The 27,559-nt window shown below is 42.4% G+C and overlaps 1 protein-coding gene and 1 pseudogene across 1 annotated transcript; both read right to left on the bottom strand.

Annotated features, from left to right (window-relative positions):
* Positions 1-872: 872 nt before the first annotated feature.
* Positions 873-27,559, bottom strand: POLR1B (RNA polymerase I subunit B). Its single transcript, XM_060654926.3, has 15 exons — positions 27,248-27,559; positions 23,172-23,339; positions 22,772-22,918; positions 20,971-21,103; positions 19,734-19,870; positions 18,738-18,961; positions 17,816-17,987; positions 15,258-15,429; positions 13,906-14,187; positions 12,863-12,996; positions 8,181-8,351; positions 7,415-7,571; positions 4,325-4,521; positions 2,927-3,180; positions 873-2,284 (listed from the first exon to the last, which is right to left on the bottom strand). Exons 1-15 carry the CDS (start codon positions 27,422-27,424, stop codon positions 1,402-1,404), a joined length of 3,408 nt encoding a protein of 1,135 aa, XP_060510909.3. The 5' UTR covers positions 27,425-27,559; the 3' UTR covers positions 873-1,401.
* Positions 23,346-27,236, bottom strand: LOC132692478 (NADH dehydrogenase [ubiquinone] 1 beta subcomplex subunit 8, mitochondrial pseudogene; annotated as a pseudogene).

Below are 27,559 nucleotides of genomic sequence, written 5' to 3'. Positions count from 1 at the left end.
GCCAGTAGGTACAATGTATTTTTCCTTATTTTTTTCCAACAGTCTCATGAAGCAAAGCCAGGATATCCTTTGAATGGGTATTCTTCTCAGTCTAGCACGATCTGTCTTACAGTTAGTAATAAACACCTAAAGCCAGACTCAAGAAAGAATTATTAGTGAAGTTTAACATCAAAGAGCATGCATTCACAAGTGAATACAACAAAGTTACGTATTGCAAACACTGTTTATAATAGCCAAAGAATGGAACTTTCCAAATACCCATCAACAGGGGACGACAGCATATCCATGCACTGAAATACTGTACACAGGAAAAACAGCCACTGGATTTTAGAGACTGGTATGAAAAAAGAATGTAAAATATCTCAATAAATTTATTACATATGGAAATGGCATTTTGATGATATTACATTAAATATAGTATATGAACATTATTTCTGAGATACGGAAACAACCTAAATGTCCATCGAGAGATGAACAGATAAAATGTACTATATACATATAATGGAATATTATTCAGAAAAAAAAAATTCTGCCACATGCGACACAAGTAAACCTGAAGGACATTATGCTAAGTGAAATGAGCCAGTCACAGAAGCACAAACTCTGCCATGATTTCACTCATACGAGGTATCTAGTCACTCACAGAAACTAGAATGATGGCCGAAGAAAACGGGCAGTTGCTGTTGAACGGGTGTCAGATTCCACTTAACACAAGACGAGTAAATTCTAGATACCTGTACAATGTTGTGCCTGTCATTAACAATACTACCATGTACACATAAACATCTGTTAAGAGGATGGATGTCAGGGTGGATGTCAAGTTCAGTGTTTTTGCCAAAAACGAACACACACGACCCCAAAGGGCACAAGGAATCTTCTGGAAGTGGCGTTTATTACCTTGATTACAATCATTTCACAGGTGTATGCATGTGTTCAAACCCATCAGATTGTATACATTAAATACGTGCAGTTTTGTACAACAACTACATTTCAGTAGAGCCACCTTTTGTTTTTACTTTAATGGAGATATAAGAAAATATAAAATTACATCTATGGCTTGCATTGTATTTGTATTGGACTGCTCTGCTCTAGCCAGAGAAATGTTTGATGGTCACTGCCTGCTGAAAATAGGATACAAAGAACCTAGGGTTGGAAAGACTTCCCTGTATATCCGTCAACTTACCAGTGTATCATTTTTTGAACATAATGTATTAAAAATCAACTTCAGTAGTTCTTATACTGGATAGACTCAGAAATCCTGAATTCTCAGTTGCTAGGTCTTGGTTGAAAACTCTAACACCCTTGGAAAAACTCCACAGTAACCAAGTAATATCTTCACTAAACTGAAGTTACATCTTATTTTAATCTGATAGTTTTCCTAACCCAAAAGGCCACATCAGGTTAAATGACATCCAATTTCACTTTGATGTTCATAGCTGCCAGTTCGGCTACAAAATACCGGAAAACGTAAGGCACAGAAACGGTGTCAATAGTATCGCTGCGATTACACAAAGTACAGTTGTACTTTCTGTTGCGCATGGCAGACCAAGAAGGCGGTGGCTTCTCCAACAGTGGAGAGAGTAAACTACCACACTCCACGCACACGTGGGCTACCGATCGATCCGAACAGTTGAAGAGGCGGTCATGAAGGAGAAAAGATGTACCGTGGGCTAAAAGAGCATCCCGCTCCATTTCCCCAAAACGGATTCCGCCCTGGACGTTTCTTCCCCCAATAGGCTGGTTAGTGACTTTGTCTCTGGCTCCCGTCGTTCTAACCTGGAATTTGTCTGAGACCATGTGGCGTAAACGTTGATAATAAACCACGCCTATGAAGATGTCTGCTTCCAGTTCTATCCCACTGATGCCACTATACAGCCTCTCGGTGCCATAGAAGTTGTAGCCAGCAGCTTTCAACATCTCACCGAAGTATTCTAAGGCTGAGTTCTCCTCTGAAAAGGTGAAGGGTGTAGCATCGTGGCAGAGACCGTGCAAAGCAGCAGACTTCCCTGCCATGCTCTCAATTAACATACCAATGGTCATGCGGGAGGGAAAACCATGAGGATTGAACAAAATGTCTGGGACCATCCCACTCTCAGAAAATGGCATGTCCTCAGCTGGCCACAACCGGCTCAAGATGCCCTTCTGCCCATGACGACTGGCAAATTTATCTCCGATAGTTGGGTTCCGAGGGACTCTCATCGTGATGCAAATACACTTGAATTTCCCACTGCCGGTGTCATTACTACACACTTTGATGTTATCCACAATGCAATTTTCTTTACTCCTAGGAAAAATAAGCAGACGGGAGGTCAAACTATGTTCTTTAAACTTACAAAGACGCTTAAGTCTTATTGATATAATTAGTGCATCTTATAGGGTATTTACAAAACTTATTCCTACCTCTACTCTCCAGTACAAATAGAGATGGTGTCCCTACAAGTATTTACGAACAGGGCTACTGATTACATTCACTACACAACTATGCCCATCTGAAAGGACGGCGACAGAGGCAACTGAAAAACTATGATGAGACCTACTGTTGAAACAATTTTCTGGATGTAAAATAAGCTAAGAAATTTTTAATTTTAATAAAAGGCACAGTAAACTTGACATTTTAGCTAGGAAAATTCCTAACAACATGCATGAGAGAGATGATAAAGTTTGAATAATACAGTTTTGAAATAAATCACAGGTAACTTATCAAACTATGAGACTGACAAGAGAAGTAAAAAAAAAAAGGCCATACAGCAGACACAGAACTTTGTCTCATTTAAGAAACGCCAATTCAGTTATGACTGAGTCAGTGACTAAAACCATCACTTCTGTCTTCTCCGGAATTCTCCTGTTAAAAGATAACATTCACTGACCACCAGCAATTTCATTGAGAAACAGCCTTCACAAAGTAGTATTGGGTATCCGAACTTACTTATAGTAGATCACAAAGTTTTCCCCGGTGTTGAGGTTCAGGTAGCCATAATACGGATCTCCATACTGCAACTGTGCTCCGATAAATGGCAAGCCATCATCATCTAACTTCTGCAAAACCCGTGGGTCACCAGGTTTGACTCCGAACACCAGACTATCATCTCCTTGTTTAATTTTTTCAGAGAGATCTATGAACTCAGACTTGTAGACACTTCCATGGGCAAAGCCTCGTTCCCAAGAGGCCTTATTCACAATCTGTGAGGTCAAAAAAAATCATTAATTTAAGAGACTGAGGCCAAATGGGGATTTTCAAAATTAAAACTAGTTAGAATTAAAATACTGGGTTTATGATAACTGCCATTCTAATTTTAAAACTCCAAATTTTCCAAGTCACCTACACTAATAAAACCCAGACACTTGTAAATGGTTTAAGACCTAATCATACATAAATATAAATGATAGGGGCACTTTGGTGGCTTAGTCAGTTAAGCACCTGACTCTTGATTTCGGCTCAGGTTGTGATCTCACAGTTCATGAGATCAAGCCCCACATCGGGCTCTGTGCTGACAGCACAGAGACTGCTTGGGATTCTCTCTCCCTCTCTCTCTGCCCCTCCCCCGCTCACATGTGTGTGCGCTCCCTCGCTTAAAATAAACTTAAAAATAAATATGAAATGTAGACATATCCAAGACCTTATTCACTCAGCATCTACTCACACATGCACTCAAATATCGATGATATATGCATATTTGAATATTTAGTGAATATCCCTCAAGGCTTGCCATTTTCTTTCTTTCTTTTTTTTTTTTTTTAATGTTTGTTTATTTTTGACAGAGAGAAAGAGTATGAGCAGGGGAGGGGCAGAGAGAGAGGGAGACACAGAATCCGAAGCAGGCTCCAGGCTCTAGCTGTCAGCACAGAGACTGACGTGGGGCTCAAACTCACAGACTGCGAGATCATGACCTGAGCCAAAGTCGGACGCTCAACTGACTGAGCCACCCAGGCGCCCCAAGGCTTGCCATTTTCAATGGAGACTAGGAATTCATCATTTAACAGAACACTCTGGTGCCAGGACATGAAAATATTCCTTCAGTAATCCCACAGTAAACAAAAAAGTTAAAATGAAAAGAAATGAGGGGTGCCGGGGTGGCTCAGTCAGTTAAGCATCTGACTTCAGCTCCGGTCATGATCTTGCGGTTTGTTGAGTTTGAACCCCACGTCGGGCTCTGTGCTGACAGCTCAGAGCCTGGAGCCTGCTTCAGATTCTGTGTCTCCTCCTCTCTCTGCCCCTCCCATGCTCATGTTCTGTCTCTGTCTGTCTCTCAATAATATAAACGTTAAAAAAAAATTTTTTTTAAAAAGAAAAGAAATGACACTACATTCTCTTGGCAGAACTCACCATGGCATCTTCCATATCGTAGCCAGTGTAAGAGATAACAGCAACAATGGCATTTGTCCCAATTGGATAGTTATCCATATCATAATAATCATACATGTATGGTCTCACTAAAGGGCTTTGTGGAGTCTGAAGACGATACAGTTTATTATCTGATCGAGCTTGGTAAGTGAGAAGTGGAAAGCCCATAGTTTGCTTCCCTACAAAGGAAAAAAAAACCCTTAGCATCGTTTTCCCCTTGACTATAAAGGTCATATATAAAATTGGTAACAATAAAACATGCATCATCAGGGAATGAATAAATCAATCGTGGTGGTTCTGCTCACTACAGACTAATACACAGCATGAAAATGAAGCAGACCACGTGTATCTATGTAGCCAGACCATGAAAACGATGCTGAGAGGGAAAAAGCACAGAATGACATTTAATATTATACGCTTTAGGTACACATCCCAGATAATTCCACTCCTAGTTTATGGACATGTGTATAATGTAAGAAAAGCATAAAAAGGATGCATATAAATTACAGGATATTACTAGTTGGGGGACAGACGGGGTGAAAAGCAGACAGTAACTATTATCTACCTACTTAGATTACTTCCTTACACACACACAGAACACAATGTCAGTATCTGCTAATTCTGGGTGTGGGGTACAGAGGGTAGGGAAGTAAGACTCTTCTTTGTACTACTTCACATTACAGAGAATCAACCTGAAACAAAATGATTTATAAGACCATATGTGTATGCATACATACACAGTGAATTTTAAAATCTAGAAAAGGAGACTTCCAGCTTCCAGTAGGAGAAAGCTACACCTCAGCACATTAAGATCCAGAACAATGCAAAACAAAAAACCACCCCCATCCCCTCCCCAAACACACACAGTATGAAAGCACTGGAGTCAGAAACTGGAGAGGAATTCACACTTGGACAAAAGAAACAGTACAGAGGGAACTACTAGCTTTTTCAGTTTTTAATGTTTTTGCCTGATGGTTCAGTCACTGTAGTGGCTACAACTTAGATAGAAACCTACAGTCTTACCAGCCTACAGAACCAAGGAACAGAGTTCAGAACACAACAGCAACTGGAAAGTAAGGGGGTAGATTTTAGAAAGGAAAGAACCATGAAGAGCCTTAAATTCTGCAAATAAACGGAGTCCAAATCCTTGGCGGACTAAACTATGCATGTGACAGATCCAAGCAGGCCACCTGAGGCTAAAAGAACATACTTCAACTGCTGTGTTCAGCTATCTACCAATTAAATCTAAAAACCAATCTTTTTGAAGGACCATAACAGAACTGACAATCTTTAAAACCTATCATTCACGATGTCATGGATACAATCCAGTATTACTAGAAATACAAGGAAATAGGAAAACACAACCCATACTTAAGAAAAATGTAATCAATGCAGATGGATCCTGAGATGACCCAGATGTTAGAATCAGAAGACAGTGATTTTTAAAAACCTGTAATAACAATGCTCAAAAACATAAAGGAAAATATGTTCACAATGAAGACAACAACCTCAGAGAAAATAGAAACTATAAAAAAGAAACAAACAGAAATGCTAGGCTAAAAAACTAAATATCTGACATAGAATGAAAAATCAGTGAAATTAACAATAGATCAACAAAATGATCCAACCCGAAGACGAAAAAAAAAGACAGAAAAGGAGATTATAAACCAATGGCTTACAGAACGATACCTAAAGGTTTAATATACATGACACATAAGTGAAATCTCAGGAGAGGTATGAGAGAATGGGGCAGAAGCAGTGTTTTTACAATTAATGGCAAAAACTACTAATTTAATCACATCTTTTATTTTTTATTTATTTTTTGACAGAGAGAGTGGTAGCAGGGAGAGGGGGTAGGCGGGGGGAGGGAGACAGAGAGAGAGAGAATCTTAAGCAGGCTCCATGTCTAGCAGGGAGCCCAAGGCTGTGGGGCTCATTCTCAGGACCCTGAGATGACCTGAGCCAAAATCAAGAGTTGGATGCGTAACTGACTGAGCCACCCAGGCGCCCCGATTAACTCTTTAAAACCAGATTTAAGAAGACCAATACACTCCAAGCACAAAGAACATCATATCTCGGCATATCGTACTCAATCTGCTATGAATCAAATATAAAGTAAAAATCTTAAGGACAGGGGAGGGTGGGGCGCTGGGGGGAGGAACACATTATCTACAAGCAATCAACCATACATGTAACCACTGACTTCTAGTAAAAATGAGAGACCAAGAAGAGACAGTTCCATACCTTTTAAGTGCTGAACAAACTAACTCTCAATTTAGAAATGTACATCTATTTCCTTCAAGTGAAGATCAAACAAAGACATTTTCAGAGAAATAAAAACTAAGAGGATTTGTAGCCAACCACCTAAACTATAAAAAATGCTAAAGGAAGCTTTTCAGGCTCAAGAGATATTACTTGGAGGTATTCAACGGAACACGGAATCATCAGGCAGGAATGAAGAATACTGCAAGTGATAAGATGTGGGTGACTACATGGTTTGTATTCTTCAAAAGTCAAATCACAAGACTTCAAACAAATCCAAATTGACAAACATCGTACAAAATAAATTACCTTTTGGTTCAAAAACATCAATGTCAAAAGTGACAAAGGCTAAGGATCTGTTCTAATTTAAAAGACTAAAGAGACATGACAACTAAATGCAACTTGTTATCCTGGACTAGGTGCTACGCAGAAAAAAAACCTGCCACAAGCCATATTTTTGGGACAATCAGTCAAAATCTGAGTAAGGACTATAAAATAGTATAACAACATCAATGTTAAATTTCCTGATTTAAACGCTTGCCCCTGGTTACGTAAGCGAACATGCTTGCTGTTAGGAAATACACAATGAAATATTTAGGGGTAAAGGGGCATCGTGTCTGTAACTTCCCTTCAAATGGAAAGCAGGGCAGATGAGACAAAATGTTAACAGAATCTAGATAAAGGGTTTATAGGAAATCTTTGTACCATTCTTGCAAGTTTTCTCTGAGTTTGAAAGTATTTCAAAATAAAAAAAGTTACAAGCGCTTTTCTTCTGTGTGAATACCACCACCACTCTCTACTCCCTCTTACCCATCTGGCACTGGTACATGTTCCGAGGACTCTGGTTGTGATCAGAGAAAGGGATGAAGTTGGCGATCACACTCAGCAGGCTGTGAGGGAAGAGCTCCTGGTGGGTGGTAACTCCAGCCAAAACCTCATCCTCGAAGATGGCAATGTTCATGAAGATCTGGAAAAAAGGAAGGGCGAGAAGTTCAAGGCACAAAATAACTGACTGCTAACATATTAACTCATCTTATCTCTCAGAGTTTAGGACTCAAAGCCTTGAACGAAAACCTTCCCCACTCAACATCATGAACACAGACAGGATCCACTGAGAAGCACGGGGAAGCTTCCAGTTAGAAATATCGCTTACCTGACCCGTGTCACTCTAAATCCACCCTGGTTCAACTGTGGAAGATTGGAAGAAAGAAATTTTTAGGTAGCACAAAGCCCACAGTTTCCCAACTGCAAAGATGGAGGCAAAGGCGGTGAGTGAGTCTAATGGAATGTTCCCACCTCACCACCTGACGCAGAGTCAGGTGCACAGGAGCTGGGCAGGATGGGAAGGCAGGTAACATGACCATCAACCCTCTCTCTCAATAGGTGAGCGGAGGGAGGAAATGTGAAAACGGCTTTGTGTTCATCACAGAGGAGACAGAGGTAAGTTGTGATTTTCTCTCAAACTCCCGATGGTTATCAAACAGCGCTAACATTTTTAAAAAGTAGCAGTGATTAAGTCTTCAGAAGTCATATACCACACGAGTAGGTTCAGGCACCAACACAATGCTTTGTGTACCTGTTCCATAGTTCCAATTAGTTCTTCTTTGCCTAATTCCAAGTTCTGCACAGGCCGCACAAGTCTACAAGGAGTAGTAAACAGGAATAACCCTGGGTATAGACTTGGTTTCCCCGTCATGGGGATAAGGGCCACTTCCATCCAGGGAGGAATTCTTTTTTCTCTCAACACCTGTTTTCAACAAAAAGAGAGTTCAATTAAGAAGTGATGTAGGGGTGGGCACTTGGGGGTCATGATCTCACGATTTGTGGGTTCGAGCCCCCGCGTCGGGCTCTGTGCCGATAGCCTGGAGCCTGCTTCAGATTCTCTCTGTCTCTCTCTGCCCCTCCCCTGCTCATGCTCTGACTCTCTTTCTCTCAACTAAGCCACCAGCCAGACTCCCCTAAATGGATCAAATTCTTAACACAAAGGCCAAAAAAAAACAACAAACAAAAAAAAACCCCAAAAAACCCACACACACAAAACCCCCACAAGTTAACAAAGATAAAACCTGAAATTAATACTGAAAAAGGTTCAAAGTAATAAATTAAAATTCTGCATTCTCTCAAATACCCACTGCTTAACCTAACCAAGAAAAAAAGCTGGAGGGGTGTGTGGGGATGGGGAGGGGGACAAATGTACAGAGTAAGAAATGAAAAAAAAAAAAAAAAAAAAAAAAAAAACCCAGTGAAACTAAAATTTAAAATCATGGGTCTACTCTAAGAAATCAAGATGAAATGGATAAAATGCAGGTTACCAAAACAGAAGACCCCAACAGAGGTAGAAAGCCTTTTTAAAGATGATCGATTTCCATATTAGAAATAAACGTATCTAGAAACTATCCCCAAAGAAAGCACTAGAGCCAGATGGTTTCACAGGGGAATTCTAGCAGACTTAGGACCAGATAACCCAATTTCTACAAACTGTTCCAGGGCACTGAAAACAAAGGAAAACTTTCTAATTCTTTTTATAAAGCAGAAATGTATCTATTAAGAAAAAAATAAATTTTTACTATTTAACTGGTATTTCTTAAATATTAAGAAAATGATTCACCATGACCAAGTGGGATTTATTCCAGGAATTGAGGGTTCATTATTCATCACTAGTACTAGAGAATGATGATCAGGGAATAAATTAATATAATACACTTAGTATATCGAAAGGAAAATACTACAGATTTCCCCCAGAACACATCAAAGAATGAAATACAGAATTACCGTATGATCCAGCAATTCTAATTCTAGGCATACACGCCAAAGGACTGAAAGCAGGAACTCAAACAGGTACTTGTACATCCATGTTCACAGCAGCATTATTCATGGTAGCCAAAAGGTAGGAGCAACCTGGGGCACCTAGGTGGCTCAGTTGGTTAAGCATCTGACTCTTGATTTCGGCTCAGGTTATGATCTCACAGTTTGTGGGATCAGGTCCTGCATTGGGCTCCGTGCTTCCAGCCCGCTTGGAATTCTTGGAATTTTCTCTCCCTCATTTTTGTCCCTCAGCCCTGTCACTCAAAATAAATAAGCTTAAAAAAAAAAAAAACAACAACAACAACACAAAAGGTGGAAGCAAGCTAAGTATCCATCAATGAACGAATGGATAAGCAAAATGTGGTAGTATACCCAATGGAATATTCTTCAGTCTTAAAAAAAGGAATGCAATTATTTTTACGTTTATTTATACATGTAATCTTTACAGCCAACGTAAGGTTCAAACTCATGACTGTGACATCAAGAGTCACATGCTCCTCCAACTGAGCCAGCCAGGTGCTCCAAAAAGGAATGAAATTCTGACACAGGCTGCAACAGGAATGAACTTGAAACATTACGCTAAGTGAAATAAGCCAGACACAAAGGGACAAATCCTGTATGATTCCACTTACATGAGGTACCTAGCAAAGTCAAAGTTCACGAAGAAAAGTAGAACAGTGGCAACCAGGGAAGGAGGAAATGGGGAGCTCCTGTTGAATGAGTACAGACTTCCAGTCTGGGATGATGGAAGACTTCAGGAGATGGATAGGGGGGTGGTTGCACAACAACCTGAACATACTTAATGCCACTGGACTAGAAGCTTAAAAATGGTTACAATGGTAAATTTTGTTATATGCATTTATGAACAAAACAAAACCACAGGGACCTCTGGAAAAAGTGAAATCATACAACTTGAGCATCAAAATAAGCAACAGCAACAGAAGACTCATGAAATAAAACAGGCATCTGTAAATCTATGCTGCTGTGAATAAAAAAACAAATAAGTGGAAGAGAAAGGAAAACTCTACCTTACAAAATAGCAACTCACAAACACAGAAGGAATGATAGAGCTAGGAAACAATCACGGGGCAGCCATCACAATAATCATTCCCTCAGGAAAGAATCATCAATGGGAGAGTAAGAATTCTTCAAAGAATTCGCCAACTTGCAGGTAAAAACTTGATGAGGCTTTCACATAGCTTCTTCCAAATATCTCTCCACAAATTACTAATTACCCAGAAAATTAGCAACCGCACAGTGCATCAACCTAGAGAACACAACCTTACTGCGATCATAATTAGCATCACTAGCTGCGGGACAAGTCAACATCATGTGCCTCTTTTTTTTTTTCCATTTTTTAAATGCTTATTTATTTGAGAGAGAAAGAGAAAAAGAGAGAGAGAGAGAGAGAGAGAGAGAGAGAGAGAGAGAGATTGAGAATGAGTGGGGGAGGGGCAGAGAGAGAGACACAGAACCTGAAGCAGGCTCCAGGCTCTGAGCTGTCAGCACAGAGCCCGATGCGGGGCTTGAACTCACAAACCGTGAGATCATGACCTGAGCTAAAGTTGGCCGCTTAACCGACTGAGCCACCCAGGGGCCCCAAGATCATGTGCCTCTTGAAAGGATATCCTGAATTTCATCATCAGAAAGCTACACACCAACATAAATAAAGGATAGCTATACAATAACTGGCCTGTAGTTTTTAAAAAAGTCAAGACACGAAGAGCTGAAGGGCCGTTCAAGATTAAAGGAGACTAAAGAAACATGATAATTACATGTAATACATGATGCTGGACTGGGTCCCAAACGAGGATAGAGAAAAAATTGCTGTGGAAGACATTCCTGAGACAACTGGCATAATCTGAGTGTCAGCTGTGGACTCCACCACCCTGACCTTCCCTGATGTTGAAAAGTGTACTGGGATTATTGAGGAGGAAAAGCCCTTGTTCTCAGGAAGAATGCACTTGATGGTGGCAATCTTCATGGAAAAGGGGATTGGTCTGTATACCATCCTCAAATGGTTCAGAAGAAAAAACTATACAGGTTTATAAAGGGCATACAAACGGATAAAGCATGTGGGGCAAAACCTAACAACTGGTGGATCTAGGTAATGGGCAGATGGGAGTTCTCTGTGGTGTTCGAACACCTTTACATTTAAAATTGTATTGAACAGGGGCACCTGGGTGGCTCAGTCGGTTGAGCGACCGACTTCGGCTCAGGTCATGATCTCACGGTTTGTGAGTTCGAGCCCCGCGTCAGGCTCTGTGCCAACAGCTCGGAGCCTGGAGCCTCCTTCGGATTCTGTGTCTCCTCCTCTCTCTGCCCCTCCCCCACTTGTGCTCTGTCTCTCTCTGTCTCTCAAAAAATAAATAAATGTAAAAAAAAATTAAAAAAATTATATTGAACAATTTGAAAACTAAAAATACTGAAAACTGAACCAGAGTACAGTTTGAAATAAACCAGAGCACGAACTATAATTCATCCTGTTGCCAAAGAACAATTCTTCAATGCCCATTGTCTCATACCAAAACTCTTGTTAGGCAAATTCCAAATATAAGTTAGTCAAAGAATGTTATTCTACTTTTTTTTTTTTAATGTTTTACTTATTTTTAAAAGAGAGAGACAGAGCACAAGTGGGGAAGGGGCAGAGAGAGAGGGAGACACAGAATCGGGAGCAGGCTCCAAGGCTTTGAACTGTCAGCACGGAGCCCAGTATGGGGCTTGAATTCACGAGCTGTGAGATCATGACCTGAGCCGAAGTTGGATGCTTAACCAACTGAGCCACCCAGGCGCCCATACCTGACTTTTTAAAAACACACTTTCATGGGGCGCCTGGGTGGCTCAGTTGGTTAAGCGTTCGACTCTTGGTTTTGGCTCAGTCATGACCTCACGGTTTGTGAGTTCGAGCCCCACATCAGGCTCTGTGCTGAGAATGCAGAGGCTGCTTGGGATCCTTTCTCTTCCTCTCTGCCCCTCCCCCTCCCTGTGTCTCTCAAAAATAAATAAACTTAAAAAAATTGTTTAATAATAATAAAAAATAAATAAATAGAAATCCACTTTTAAGACCCAGAAGGTAACAGGGTGTGACTTATAACTCGCATATCTTCAACATTACTTGAAATATAAAGGATGTATTTTGAGGCCCCCTGTATGCCACTAGTATTAACAAAACAAAAAAAGTTAAAAATTTGTGAGATTAGCAGACTAGGGCCTCAATGAAACTACCAAAAAAAATGCATGCAGGTCAAAGTATCTGTCACTGACCCTAACCTCTGAAGCCAGCACAAGACAAGACTGTGACACTACAGGGGATGTAGAGGCACTTTCGGAATCAGCTTCTGACCTCCAGACCCCCTGGCCAGTCTACGCTGCCCTGGGGCTACCTCGACAACGAGAAAAGGACAGACAACCTAGGAGTAAGGGACAGAACAGTTCACAAAGACACAAGATCACCTTAAAGTGTCGGAGAGAATCTGCAACACCAGGAGCAAGGTCCTTATCCACCCAGCCAACCATGACGCCGTCCAGCAGGACAGGGTAGCACTCGCTGTACGGCCGGTGTGGAGCTCCATCAACTGGAGTGACCCCTGGGGAAGTGAACAGACCAAATGCTCACACCAGAGTGCTTTCTCCTGCGTTAAAAAGTCCCTCCAGATAGGCTCGACAACCGCTTCATCATTTTAGAGATCTTGCCTCCAAACCAGAACATTTTTATATTGCTTACATGTTTCCAAGCCCTTTCAGCAAGGATACACAAGAAACTGGTGACTCGGACTGTCTTTGGGGAGAGCAGCTGGGGGACAAGGGTATAAGAGAGGCTTTCCTATGTATATCTTCTATGTTTTGATTAGAACCATGTAAATAGATAAACTTTTCCCCAAAACCTCAACTGCACTTGATCCTCCTTATTTGAGGATTCCACATCTGTGAATTTGCCTACTTGCTAAAATTTATCTGTAACCCCAGCATCAAGACTAGTGGTGCTTTTGTGTTTATTCCAGGACATTCAGCCAAAGCAGAGTTAGCAGCTGTGAGTCCCCCAGAACAAAGGCTCTGTCTCTTATGACATCAGGGTACAGACTACTAGACAACCTCGTTTTAATGGTCTTCCTGCAAACTGACACTGTTTCCTACTTAGAGATGCAGTGGTCGAGTCACCAGATACAGGGAGTGACCCAAAATGTTATTTCTGATATTGCTGAATGTTAATGCATTAACGATAATGCTGAATGCTGGTGTATTTGAAATGTTTTGACATTTTTATTTTTGCAAAAAATAAAATAAAACTATAGCATTTAATTTCTCCCTCACTCATTCTCAAAAAAATGCACCTGACCTACAGACGAGCCAGGAAACCAGCCCGACTCCTGCACAGAAGAGTAAACAGAATTCTTGCAGAATTCTTGCTTAGTTCCCAAAGAAGTATAACTTGACAGTTTGCACCTGTTAAAACCCCCACACCCAAACAAGACTGTTTATCACTGTCCATCACATACCCAAGCTGCAGAGCAAAGCCGGAATAGATGCTGTATACACAAACTGTGTGACGACCTCACACACGGCAGTCAGGTGGTTCATCAGGCCACAGGGCTCCCCATCTGGGGTGTGCACAGGACAAAGGAAACCCCAGGACTCCGGCAGCAGCCTGCGTACTGTGGTGGTCCTCATCTTAGCAAAATCAGCCCCTCTGTGCACACAGCGGAAATGGGAGAGATAGCGTATGAAGTTCAGCTTATCAGCCACAACACAAAGTCCAGAATCTTGCAGGAAGCCAAGACCTTAATAAAACAAAAGTCATTCAAAAACAGGCTAAACTTAAAAAACAAGTGTATTTCGATGTGAGGCTCTGAGGACAAAACCTCAGAGCACAGTAGAAATCAGAGTGAGTTATAAAGTTTATTAGCACTGACGAGTGGGAGGGATTTACAAAATTAGTAGTAAAAAGGCAGTAACCCCTCCCCCCAGATTTCCCAAGTTATATTAGCCCCACTGGTTCCCTCTCTCCTCCTATTACTACCTCCTTTGTGGGAAACGTTAAATGAGTGTGAAACAGCAAGTAACTAAATGGGATTCATCAGAGAGGGATGGAAAATATGTAAGAAGTTGTTAGTCGTAAAAAAAAATCTGCATCGGTACTATCTGTGTAAAAAAAAAATCAACAGTATTACTTCTGGGCCCTCAATGACTACTTAGGTTTTTCAGGCCTTTCTGATGCACCTGGTTTAGGTGATGCACCCCCACCCCCACCCCAGACTACTAACGGTTCCTCACAGATCTAAGCTATCTTTAGAATTCTAGAAGGAGGCACAGAGATGCATGTGATGATAAGAAGTGGATTTAAGCTCTACAGATGCCTTGTCTCAAGCCCTTCAGATTGATGCACACTGATGCACACTTGTCAAATTTACAACATGAAATCCGTCTTTAGTGAAAGGGACAAATGCACTTTTTTAAAGGCTTTTCTTTTTTTTTTTTTTTTAAGTAGGCTTCACACCCAGCACAGAGTTCAACATGGGTCTTGAACTCATGCCCCGAGATCAAGACCTGAGCTGAGATCAAGAGTCTGATGCTTAACCAACTTAACCACCCAGGTGCCCCAAGAAATGAGTTCACTTTTAAAGAGAACCTCTCTCAGCAATATATAAATCCATATTGATCAAATAACTTTAAAACTGTACCTAAAATGAAGTCTGTCTATTTTTATTTTTTAATTTTATTTTTTTAATTTACATCCAAGTTAGTTAGCATGTAGGCAACAATGCTTTCAGGAACAGATTCCTTAATGCCCCTTCCCCATTTAGCCCATCCCCCCTCCCACAACCCCTGAAGCCAATCTATTTAATTTCACCTGTTTTAGAACGCAGATTCCCAGTAGCAAGAAGATATTCAAATGGTTTTGTAAGGTCTGTTCCCATATTAAAAATCTTCATCAAATTTTCAGTGTTTATGGACACATTGGCCTTCTGAGCCCTCTTGTCTAGAGCAATTTTTATAGACACTAACCAAGCTTCCATTTTTTCCTGAAATAAAAAAAATTGAAACGATTACATTTAAATTACTCACATTTCATACTTACTCCCACATAATAATCCCATGTCCATAACAAAGGCCCACTAATTTATACATTTGACATGGAGAACGTCTGGTCTATAAGCCTGAAAAACAGTCTTTCCTCACACTATTCCTGTTCAGGCAGAAGCCACAAACTCCTGCATATCAAGGTTTCTCAACCTCAGCACCACTGACATTTTGGCTAGATAGTTCTTTGTAGTGAGGGGCCAGGCCCTGCATGCAGGATATTTAGCGCTACCCCTGGCCCTGACCCACGGGATGGCAGTAGCATCCTGCAAGCTGTGACAACCAAAAATGTTTCCAGGCACAGTCAAATGTCCCTTGGAGTGAGGCAAAAACTGCTCCTAGTAAAGATTACCCACATTCACGAAAAGAATCAAAAGTTTGCTCTGGGAGGAAGCGCCTGGGTGGCTCAGTCAGTTGAGTGTCAGAGTCTTGATTTTGGCTCAGGTCATGATCTCAGGGTCGTGGGATCAAGCCCTGCATTGGGCTCTGCTTGAGATTCATTCATTCATTCATTCATTCATTCATTCATTCATTCTCTCTCTCTCCCTCCGCCACCCCCACTCGTGCACACACTCTCTCAAATTAAAAAACAAAATTAAAACAAAAACAAAAATCACGTTTGCTTTGGCTTTAGAAAAGTTTTTCATTAAAATGCTCTCATCAAGTAGTCAGAACAGCTTCAACCCCAGAAACAGGCAACGAGAGCAAAGCTTTAAAGCAGCAGCCACTCTGTTAACAGTAAAAACAACTAAGAAGAGTCCAAGTCCCCAAATGACGCCCAACACACAAGACAGTTGACACTGGTAGGAAAGAGTGACACTCTCTTCTCCTGTAAGTCTGAAGCAAAATGGAAAAGAAGTGAGATAGCAGAGTCAGAAAACAGGAAAGAAAAGCCACAGACCTGAGGACCAGAGACCCAGGCAGCAGCTCTGTGACCTGAGACAGGAGACCGGAGGAATGAGGACCGAAACGGTCTCTCCCTGGTAAGAGGTCTGCCTATTGTCACTTTGTAGTTAACTTGCTAAGGTGAGCAACTAGCATGGGGCACATACTGTAAGCTGGCACTCTGCGTATTTATTGAAGCCTCACGACAAACTTTTCTTCAAAGAGCAGTGCATTATAGGACGACCTGGGCCCAATTTATTTCTGTCTTAAGAATTTTCCAGACTTTACAAGGGTAGCAGGTACATAAACTCATTATGAAGACTGAGGTGCCGGCTTGTAATCAAACACACTTCTACGGAGAGACAAACAAACTATCACACTAAGTAGAATAAATGAACATTATAAATAGCCTCCCGTCAGTGCAGGTCAGGTTCTCCTGCCAACTCGCATTTTTGGAGTTCTAGCACTTTTTGACTTCAGAAATGCAGTCGAGTGACTGGAGACCTGTATGTAAGGCCTGCACACAACAGCGCAAGAGAAGTGAGAAGAGGCCTCTAAGAAGCCTTCCTATGAGGTCCCCAGCCTTTCTGGTAAAAGGTTCAGGGGTATAAAGCTGAGCAGACAGTGCCTCTGGCAGGAAGGGCAGACACCACAAAGGATGATGAACAGCGTTCACCAGAGCTGTTCTAAAGTTCAGAGAGGGCAGCTCTTCAGTATCTCTCACTCCCTCACTATTAAGAAGCCCTCAGAACCAAGCACGGAAATCACAGGACACCTCAATCTCCGCTGTGATATTCAGTGAAATGGCTACTGAAGTCTGTAGTTCAGATTATGTCACTGTCCTGTACCTTCCTGAAGATTCTTACTGTGTCCCAGAGTCAGGGGTTCAGAAGCTTAAAACAAAGCTGGTATAAAAGTATGGAAATCTGGGGCGCCCGGGTGGCTCAGTCGGTTAACCATCTGACTTCGGCTCAGGTCATGATCTCACAGTTCGTGAGTACGAGCCCCACGTCGGGCTCTGTGCTGACAGCTCAGAGCCTGGAGCCTGCTTTGGATTCTGCGTCTCCCTCTCTCTCTGCCCCTCTCCTGCTTGCTCTCTCTTTCTCTCTCTCTCTCTCTCTCTCTCAAAAATAAATAACATTTTAAAAAAAGTATGGAAATCACACACGTTTGGCCAGTTACATGTTATCATTAACGTTATGACCGAGACTTGATGTTGCCTTTAACCTCTTAGAAATATTAAAGAAGTTTCTGAATTTGGTGTAAACTTAAGATCTTGGATTAAATCCCTTACTGCCGAACAAACAAAAAATTAAAAAGGCAGGCTACGTAAAGTGCCGAAACTACAAATTGCAAACACGCAGAAAACAGTGCTGCCGGAAACCGTCTCACCATTCCACAAGAGGGACGACTGGCCCAAGGGTGAAAGCAGCAAGCGTTTACCTTCAGAAACATAAGGAAGAGCTGACCAGGTGTAAGGACTTCTTGATTCACTAAACTGTCAGGATTCTCCTCCATGCACTCTCCTTTGGCTAAAGCAAAGAGCTTCCGGGTCATGAGACAAAGCATGTAAAACTTTTCAGTACTGGATTTCAAGTGGATACAGATGCACTGGCTGTGTCAAAACAGAAAGCGAAGCTTAAAACGACTGAGCTGCTACTAGAACTTGATGTCCTACGAACCCAGGTTCCCGATTCCTGTTTACTTAAAAGTTCTTGCTCATTTTTAAAGACAACTGCTTTTCCTCTTTACTGGCAACATTAGCAAAAGGACAGTACATACTCACAGGGTCTAGAGCTGTGCTGGACCACATGGCATGACATGCAGAATGTGGCTATTTAAATGTAAATTAACTACAACTAAATAAAATCAAGAATTCAGTTTCTCAGTGGCACTGGCCATTCGGGTGCTCAACATGTGACCTGTGCCTACATACTACTTTAAACGCTAGTACCTGTACAGTGGTTATATAACAGAGTCCTTGCCTTGGGCAAATAAAGGGACAGGATGCCTACAACTTTCAAATGTTACAGGAAGAAGAATGTTGACCTACGTAAAGAGAAATCAAGAGAGCAAACGTAATAAAAATGGTAACAACTAGTGAATGTGAAGTGTCCATGGTACTATTTTTGCAGCAATTCTGGAAGTCTGGAGTTGTTTCAAAATAAAAGTTTAAAAGCACAATAAAATAAAACAAAACAAAACTACTATAGAAAGAAAGGTGTGGATGGCCAGAGGAACAGAGCTGGGCCCTGCTTCCTTAGACCAGAATGCTACCCCCAGGTCCATTCTGATTCCCAGATGACTCATAGCCCTAACTACAACCTCCCGCCCCACAGACAACCGTTTAGGCAAAAGCACGTACTTAAACAGAAACTCTGCAGCCTGTTCATTTGGGTACCAGTCAGGGAGACTGAGCTTCACTCTGAAGCGTTCACCTAGATAATTAAGGACCTGTTTTTGTGTGGAACAACCCTCTTCCGTTACAATCCTTAACATCTGAGAAATGGAGTTCCTAAAGAAAGAGTCCTCCTCTTTGCCTTTGATGAGCTCCTGAAAAATCTGGTAATCGGAGAAGTTGACAAGTGCCTAGAAAAGAAAAAAAAAAAAACAAAAAAACCACAAGGTTTTCTTTTTAATCGCTAGTCATAACTAAACAATTTTAGCCATTCTATTTCTCTGAGGAAATTTAGCACTCCACTACTGGCAAATCCAAATGAACTCTCCAAAACAAGGCATGGCTTGTATGGTAAGACAGCAAGATGGCCCCATCATCATCCTTGCCTTCTGGTATTCACAGCCTTGTAGAGTCTCCACTCACACTAAGTCAGCACTGGCCTGTGTGACCAAGACAACATGGTAAAAAAGTTGATGTGTGATTCTCAAGGTCAGGTCCCAAAAGGGACTGTGGCTTCAGCCTCACTCTCCTGGCTAACCCTCTCAGGGAAGACAGCCGCTTCCAGCAGCCTGTGGAAAGGCCCACATGCACAGGAACCAGGACCTGCTGCCACCAGCCTGCAATGACCTGCCAGCCATGAGTGACCACCTTGGAAGTGGATCCTCCGGCCCTACTGGCCTTCTAAATGACTGCAGCCCCTGCTGACATCTCACCGCTACCTCCAGAGACCTTGAGGCACAAGTGCCCCAAATCCCAGCCACTTCCAAATTCCTGACCACAGAAATAGTGAGAGAGGAATGGTTGTTGATATTTTGAGCCACTGCATTTTGGGTAATTTGTTTTGGAGCAGTGCACAGCTGATACAGCCATCAATTCCACTCGGGAGAACCTATCCACTCTGCACAGAATGTGACCTCCACTGAACCTCTTCCTAGCAAAAGAAACACATTCGTTAAGTCACACCTTCAGTGCAAATCCCAAAGGAAGGAAAAACAGTTCTTTCCGGTAAATAAAGTTCAACATAACCGTGCCATTTTCCAGGTAGTGAAGGTTCATGTTGACAGCAGAATGTTCTTCCCTTACACAGTGCATTGAAACTCCTATTGAAACAAAGCAAAAAGTCGAAAACTCAGTAATACTGTAACTGCTTTGATAATTACTTTTTTCCCTAAATTATTTTTAACCCTCTTAAAAATAGAGCCAAATCACTAAGGTTAGCCAAGACTGGCAACCAAAAATGTCTCCAGACCTTGCCAAATCCCCTAGGGCACACAATCTCCCTAGGCTGAAAACCACTACAAGTAACTGAAACTACAAATTTAATGCAACTTCAAAGTTTCCTTGTAGAGCTGGGTCCGTGTGTTATATAACACGTTATATCACGAGCACCTTGCAGAGCCTCATCATACAGCGCTTTATATCCCCTGTACTCTGTGGAATCTGATCAAGAGAAAATGGCTTCATCCAAGAGTCCAAATGGAGAAAAGCAGAATTTTAGATTTTGATTCAGCTTTAAACAAAGACTGGAACGGCATTCCACATCAGTGATGCAAAAGAATAAACGACTAGCCGTTTTGACTTGCTGAGATGCTATTATTCTAGGGATAGTATATATGGTTATCATTAGAAGCTGATTTTTAGCTCAATTATAAAAACAAGTTATTCACTTGCAGGGTCACCAAAGAATGAAAATGTTGTCTTATGAAGCCAGGCTCTGTCACAGTGAGCACTCAGAGGCCAGGTGGCTGTCAGCCAGGGACTCCAAGAGGAATGCCACGGAAGAGGAAACCTACATAGGAGACTTCTGAGGCCCACACCCCCCCTCTGGTTGAGTCAGGCCAGCCTTCGTCTCCATAAATAAGAACATCAGTACATGCATTCTTTCTTTCGTTGTTGTTAAATGTTTATTATTCTTCCGAGAGCAGGAGACAGAGGATCCAAAGCAGGCTCTGGGCTGACAGCAGAGAGCCCAATATGAGGCTTGAACCCACAAACTGCGAGATTATGACCTGAAATGAAGTCAGATGCTTAACTGACTGAGCCACCCAGGCGACCCATACATGTGTTCTTTCAATGTGAAAAAAATTAAACATAATAAAAGTAGGCTTCCTGCTATAACATGCTTACTAACTTAACAGAAATGCTTACTAGAAAAACAAAACTTTTCTAAAAGAACATTCCAAAGGTCACTACAACTTACCATACTGAGTATAGCCAGGCCCTCTGGTTTTCCATTTTGGTCTTACCATTGCAATGGGGAAATTTCTCCGAGGCATAATTAACATTCGGATGACTTTTTCAATGCCATTGATTATAAAATAGCCTCCCATTTCCTGCCGAACAGATGAATTATAATTTGTTAAACAAAGATACACCGTCAACATGAAGATAACTGCCAGACGCAGTGCAACGTGCAGAAGAGGCACGCAGAGGCGAAAGGGTCTACAGGTCCCCTGGAAACTTCATGGAAACTGTCAATGTGTGAATTAAGTCTTCTCTTAAGTGCACTAAAAAGGTTCCAGGGACCTGGCAGAAAAGTATGGAAGGATCAGGATACTTTCCTCTACTAGACAGACTCGAACTAACTTGCCTTTCTGTCCCCCTAAAATGATTTCATGATTTAGTCTTCAAATGATATTTAAAAAAAAGAAAAAAAAAACACCTTACTTGAAAGAGATAAGAGATAATAGCCATTTTGCTTCCAGGTGAATATGGTTCCCAAAGAAGTTAAAAAATTTTGACTGTATAAAAACTCTGGAAACCAGAAATTCAGATTAGCTAAAGAGGAAACTGTTTTTCATAGTTCTGGTATCACATTTTTTTTTTTTTTAACTAAAAAAAAATGTTTTTCATGCTTATTTATTTATTTTTGAGAGAGAGAGAGACACAGAGAGAGAAAGAGAGAGAGAGAGACAGAACACGGGCAGGGGAGGGGCAGACAGAGAGGAGAGAGAATCCCAAGCAGGCTCTGCACTGTCAGCACAGTCTGATGTGGGGCTCAAACTCACAAACCGTGAGATCATGACCTGAGCTGAAACCAAGAGGTGGACACTTAACTGACTGAGCCACCCAGGTGCCCCTCTGGTATCATAGTTCTATAATAAATAAAAAGCTACTACACATCGATACTATGAAGCAGGTTATCATGCTGGGTGCTCTATGTTACCAGCCCCGTTAATCCTCATAACAATAAGTGGCACAGTTATTATGCCCAGAAGAGGAAACTGAGGCACAGAAAGATGAAAATTCCCATGGGGCGCCTGGGTGGCTCAGTCGGTTAAGCATCCGACTTCAGCTCAGGTCACGATCTCGCGGTCCGTGAGTTCGAGCCCCGCGTCGGGCTCTGGGCTGATGGCTCAGAGCCTGGAGCCTGCTTCCGATTCTGTGTCTCCCTCTCTCTGCCCCTCCCCCCGTTCACGCTCTGTCTCTCTCTGTCTCAAAAATAAATAAACGTTAAAAACAAAAAATTAAAAAAAAAAAAGACAATTCCCAAAGCCACATAACTGGTAAGTGGAGCACTTGGGTGTCAAACCCAGATCTGACACCATAACCCTCATCCCATCGCAAAACAGTCTCCCTACTGCCAGCAGAGTCTATACGTCTTGAGTACTTCAACTCAATACTGCAAAACCACGTATCGCAGATGAAAACCATGCCGAAGGAGAGGTACAGGAAGCAATTCAATATGCTCACAGAATCTTACTGTTGGTAAAGCAAGCATCTCAGACGGAAAGTGTATCATGCAGGAAATTAGGGAACAACCTATCAATACTTCCCCCATAATAATAATAGTCTCTAACTGTGCGGCCACTTTTCACACACGGTCTCTTCTGAGACTCATTCTGAGCCTACGAAGTATGCAGCACACAAGATACCAAGCCCCATTTTACCTATCCAGAACTTGGAAGCGGAGAAAGAAAAACTGACTCTCACTGGCAAGTTTCTATCTTCTCACTCCCATCTCAGGCCTTTTCTACCATCACCTGGATGCCCGCAATTACCTCTGCTTCTTCATGGTGCTCAATGAGGGCTTTTGGAGGAAGGTTGTATAAGTTGCAAAGCTTAGACTTCACCATGATGGGAACATAGCCAAGAAACTGTTTAATGACTCCTTTTGAGATGCCATTCACTGCCCAGCTGATATCAGCCTAAATGAAAATGAGAGAAGAAAATTACTTAATAATAAACAGAAACTACCTGGATCTACCAAAGCAAGTAAGTATTTTAAAAGAGTAAAGAAGAAGACCATCAGGTAAATGATTTTATCCTTTGGATTTAAAAGACAGGATCTTTAAATGACAGTACCAAGAAAGCAGAATTCTGGTAGAAGTTTTATTAGGCACCAGCCTTATTCTCAAAAACGTTACAACCTAAGAGTCACACGCTGTCACTTGTACTCACTGTCAACTTGCCCCGGTAGGTACTCCTCCGGCCCCGACATTCTGCGGGATAAATGTTGAGCTCTTTGCAGATGTTTCCTTTTGGAACCATCGGTGGACTGATGACAGCATCCACAATAGTAAGAGAGATCCGCTCATCTTTGAAAGCAAATTCAAAGGGAGGTATAGCCTGAAATACAATCCACACGATGAACTGCTTGCATTTCCAAGGCCCTCTTTCTCCAAGATTCTTCCAAAGCTCTCGTGTTCTACAAGCACTGATGCCCAAAATGCCAAACATGACATATCTAAAAAGACGGTTAAAACTACATCCGGTCTACTCATACCCTCGCTAAGTACCTGCAACTACAATGAACTAATTCAGATTGTGAGTGTCTGCAACACGTCACATTTGTAGCAGGCTCTAGGGTACAGTTGTGTTCAGAACAAAACTGTTCTGTGAACCAAGTGCCTGACTTCTCTATTGTACGTGGTACCTGCAACGTGCACAGCAAGACAAATGGGACTGCTCCTAACAGGAGAGGTTACGGAAACATCCTCCTGATTTAGGACCGGGCACTCTAATGCCATCATTCTTTACGCTGATATTTGTACATTTCATTCCATGGTGGCCTCACGCTGAAACCAGAGCCTCACAGGTGGTGGCCACGGTGGTTCTTCCCGTTGCACAACAGCTGCTTCTCTGCACCACTCCCTGGGGAAGCTCTCCTGTTCCGAGGAAGGGGCATCGCTGAGCTCTCCTACATATTAACTAGGAACAACCTCCTAGCCTTAGCGTTAGAACAAGAATGCCAGAAATGGAGCCAAGAATATAGAGAAGGTTCTCTACCCCCATGTCAGTTCAACTGACCTTGTCTCCATTTTCAAATGTTATCTAAAGCTGGCATTGTTTTAGGATTTAGTATTTTATTCTAACATAAAATTTTCATGTATTTTTTATTTAAGGATGAAGCATCAACTTTCAAAAGGGAGATCAGAAGATTTTCTTTCTCAAGTCGCAGCTACACTATCTCACAATACAATCTTGTTATTTGAGATAGTTAAGGTCTATAAAGTTGCCACAAACACTGAATTGTTCTTAGGGGAAAGTTAGGTTCCTGTCTCTGATCACACTTTTGTCAACTGATCAATACATAAGCTTGTTTTATGTACATTTCTACTTAAAGACACCTTACTTAATATATATCGTTTATTCATTAACACTGAACTCACAGCCAACAGCACTAACTCATGACTGAACAAAGGTTATTTAACACATATTTCTCTTAAGGGGTACATCACAGCCTTTTTGCACTTAGAACATGAGATAGCACTTCAGCACTATGCTTGAGGGCTATTTTAAAGAGTGAAATCACCAACAAAAAGCACCAGAAGGAGAAAAATTGGACAGATTTAGAAAAGGATACTTGTTTATAGTATGGAACTTGAAACAAGAAATAGAGCATCACCTTGTTGGACCTCAGTTGAAATGGTGCGCACTGGGCAATTCAAAATTTTCACCATTCTGCACATGGTGGTATGTACTGATTTGTGGGCTATGAATAGATTTTAATGAGTAGGCAATTCACAAATACGAATTCCTGAATAATGAGATCAAATGTATTCTGAAAAGATGCCTGTGAGATTTATCAATTTAGACTCACAGAATGAAGAAATACATCCCCCCCCCCCCCATATTGGGCAAAACTGTAAATAAACCAAAATATGACAAAGGCTATCTTTCCCTTGACTTTATAAATGTTAGTCGTTTACTTTACTGTTTTATGTAACAACATTTTCCATACAGTATTCTGGTACTAATACTAAGTTGCAGCATCACTATCTGTGCTGACCACACTTTCTACATGTACTTAATCAAAATAACTTACCACAAGAGGCTGAATACAGAAGCAGAAATGCAAATCCAGCTGTCTTCTAATAAGCCAGACATTCAAAAGACAGGAAAAATATCATTTACCTATTAATTTTTCTGCTCTAGAAAAAAAATTTTTTTAATGTTTATTTTTGAGAGAGAGACAGAGTGCAAGTTGGGGAGGGGCAGAGAGAGACGGAGACACAGAATCTGAAGCAGGCTCCAGGCTCCAAGCTGTCAGCACAGAGCCCAACGCAGGGCTCGAACTCAAGCTGTGAGATCATGACCTGAGCCCAAGTCGGACGCCCAACTGACTGAGCCACACAGACGCCCCTAGAAAAAAATTTTTTAACCATACCACTGTTTTATTAGGGATTTATTCAGGTTAAGTCTCTAGAAATAAGGGAGTCACTTAGGGGGCACAAAGCTGACAAAGCTTCCTCAGATCTCATAACGAACCACCAGCTTAGCAGGCTCTTTGGCTGTATCACTGCCTCGTTCCACCTACAAATTATTTTAAGGATACTGTTTTGGCCCCACAGACTAGTAGGTGGGGTAGGTTTCCCCAACCCAAAACATGAACAGCATGAAGGCCATGAAGCCCAAGAAGTGCTTACACATGAGATTCCAGGAAACAGGCGTGGGGGGATGTGCCCACACGGTTCCTGATATACATGTCAAGGCCCCAGTGCATCGGTTCACCCCAGTTCAACCTTAGGTCTGGGTGGTCCCAGTCAGACCATGTCCCTCTCCTGTTGCAAGCCATCAGGAAGCTTCCAGTAGTTGCCTTACCCCATGCCATCACCCGGATGTGGTTGGTAGGTAGTCTTCCACCCACATATTATCCTTCTTGGCAACGGCAGCCTGTTCTTCTGGGATCTTGGGATAGTGCCCTGGAGCATGTCCTTGGTAATGTGGGAGGCTCTCTGTGCACCTAATGGCACCAGGGTCCCAGCTGCCCTTTGAGCCTTCAGACTACCAGGACCTGTGCCCTGGTCACTGCCATCTTCACCTTCCCACCCCCCCAATTTTCTTTTAACGTTAATTTATTTCGTGAGAGAGACAGAGAGAGCGAGCAGGGGAGGAGCAGAGAGAGAGGGAGACTCAGAATCTGAAGCAGGTTCCAGGCTCTGCGCTGTCAGCACAGAGCCGGAAGAGGGGCTCAAACTCACGGACCTCAGATCATGATCTGAGCCGAAGTTGGACGCTTAACTGAGTCACCCAGGCACCCCTCTCCAAAAATATTTTTAATAAAAATGTTAATATATCATTGGTTTATCTTTTAAATGAATTCATACTTTAAAATTTTCTCAATTTTAATTTCTAATAGAGTAAATACTGATAAACAAAGCTCTTTAGGACCCCTCAAAAATTTTAAGAGTGGAAGGGGGTCCTGGGACCAAAAAGTTTGAGAACTTCCAGTCTATGTATTACTGGCACCCTCAGAGCCCACTGCCTGGGAGACGCTGGCGATGCTAACCAAATGAGACCTTCCCCCACCATCTTCATTTGAACTCTGCTACCGTATCCTTTAGATCAATCAAATCACTTAATGTTGAATAAGTGTCACTACTACTCAATCTCGCTTTCAGGCCTCATTTATATCTTCCTCAACACCCACCTAATTCAGAGCAGGTGCCCAGTAGTTTCTCCCTTTAAAGCTAAGAAGAACACCGTGGAAGGATGACCTCACATGTACAGTCTATGTACAAATAGGTTCAGAACCTTTTCAGGTAAGTTTCGGAGAGGTAAAACTTCAGTGACATGAAAGCATGTGCGGTGTGAATGGCACACCCACCATAGCATAGCGCCTTCCTCACTCTCACGCATGCAGGCACTGGCTACAAAACACTAAGGTTCCAACCACAAAGAAATCCAGAAATCACAAATACATCTAGTACTCCCCCAGTCGACTAGACTACAAGTGCCAGGCCCCCCGCCGAGCCTGGCGCGATCTATCTGGGAGGACTATTTGGGATTATACTGTGATCTCCCAGCCATCTCTCTGGGAACCCTACCCAAGGCCACTGCCCCACTTACCCCAGCATCTTGGATCTATCCCGCACCCCTCGCCACACAATCATCCTCCCACCCACCCCCCTCGTCCAACCCGCGGGGTCCTTCTCCTGTGCCCGCCTCGAGTTTCGCCTCATCTGGGGCCTCGTCGGAGCAAGTGGCACCGGAGATCGCAGAGTGACTGCAGCCTGGAAGGACGCCGCGCTCACCTGCACCGCGTGGCTGAGGCCCTCGCGCACAGCGTAGTTGAAGGACTCGACATGCGCCCGCGTCAGTTCCTGCAACGCTGGCTTTTGCTGCTCCCGCGGGATCCCATAAGACGGGTCAGTCAAATGCTTTAAGCTGGGCCCCTTGGGCAGGCTCTGCCACCGGCCGGCGGGATCCATGCGTCCTCCTGCACACCGGGCGCCAGCGACGGCTCCACACGCGCCGGGAAGAGCGGCAGGCGCCCCGGTGCCCACGGCCTGCTGGGAAATGTAGTTCTTCTGGTTCCGCCGGCCTTGGCCCTTCGATTTTCCTGC

Source organism: Panthera onca, chromosome A3 (assembly GCF_046562875.1).
Source record: "Panthera onca isolate mPanOnc1 chromosome A3, mPanOnc1 haplotype 2, whole genome shotgun sequence".
Lineage (NCBI taxonomy): Eukaryota > Metazoa > Chordata > Mammalia > Carnivora > Felidae > Panthera > Panthera onca.
Note: the sequence above shows the minus strand (reverse complement) of the source record. Positions and strands in the feature narration are given on the sequence as shown.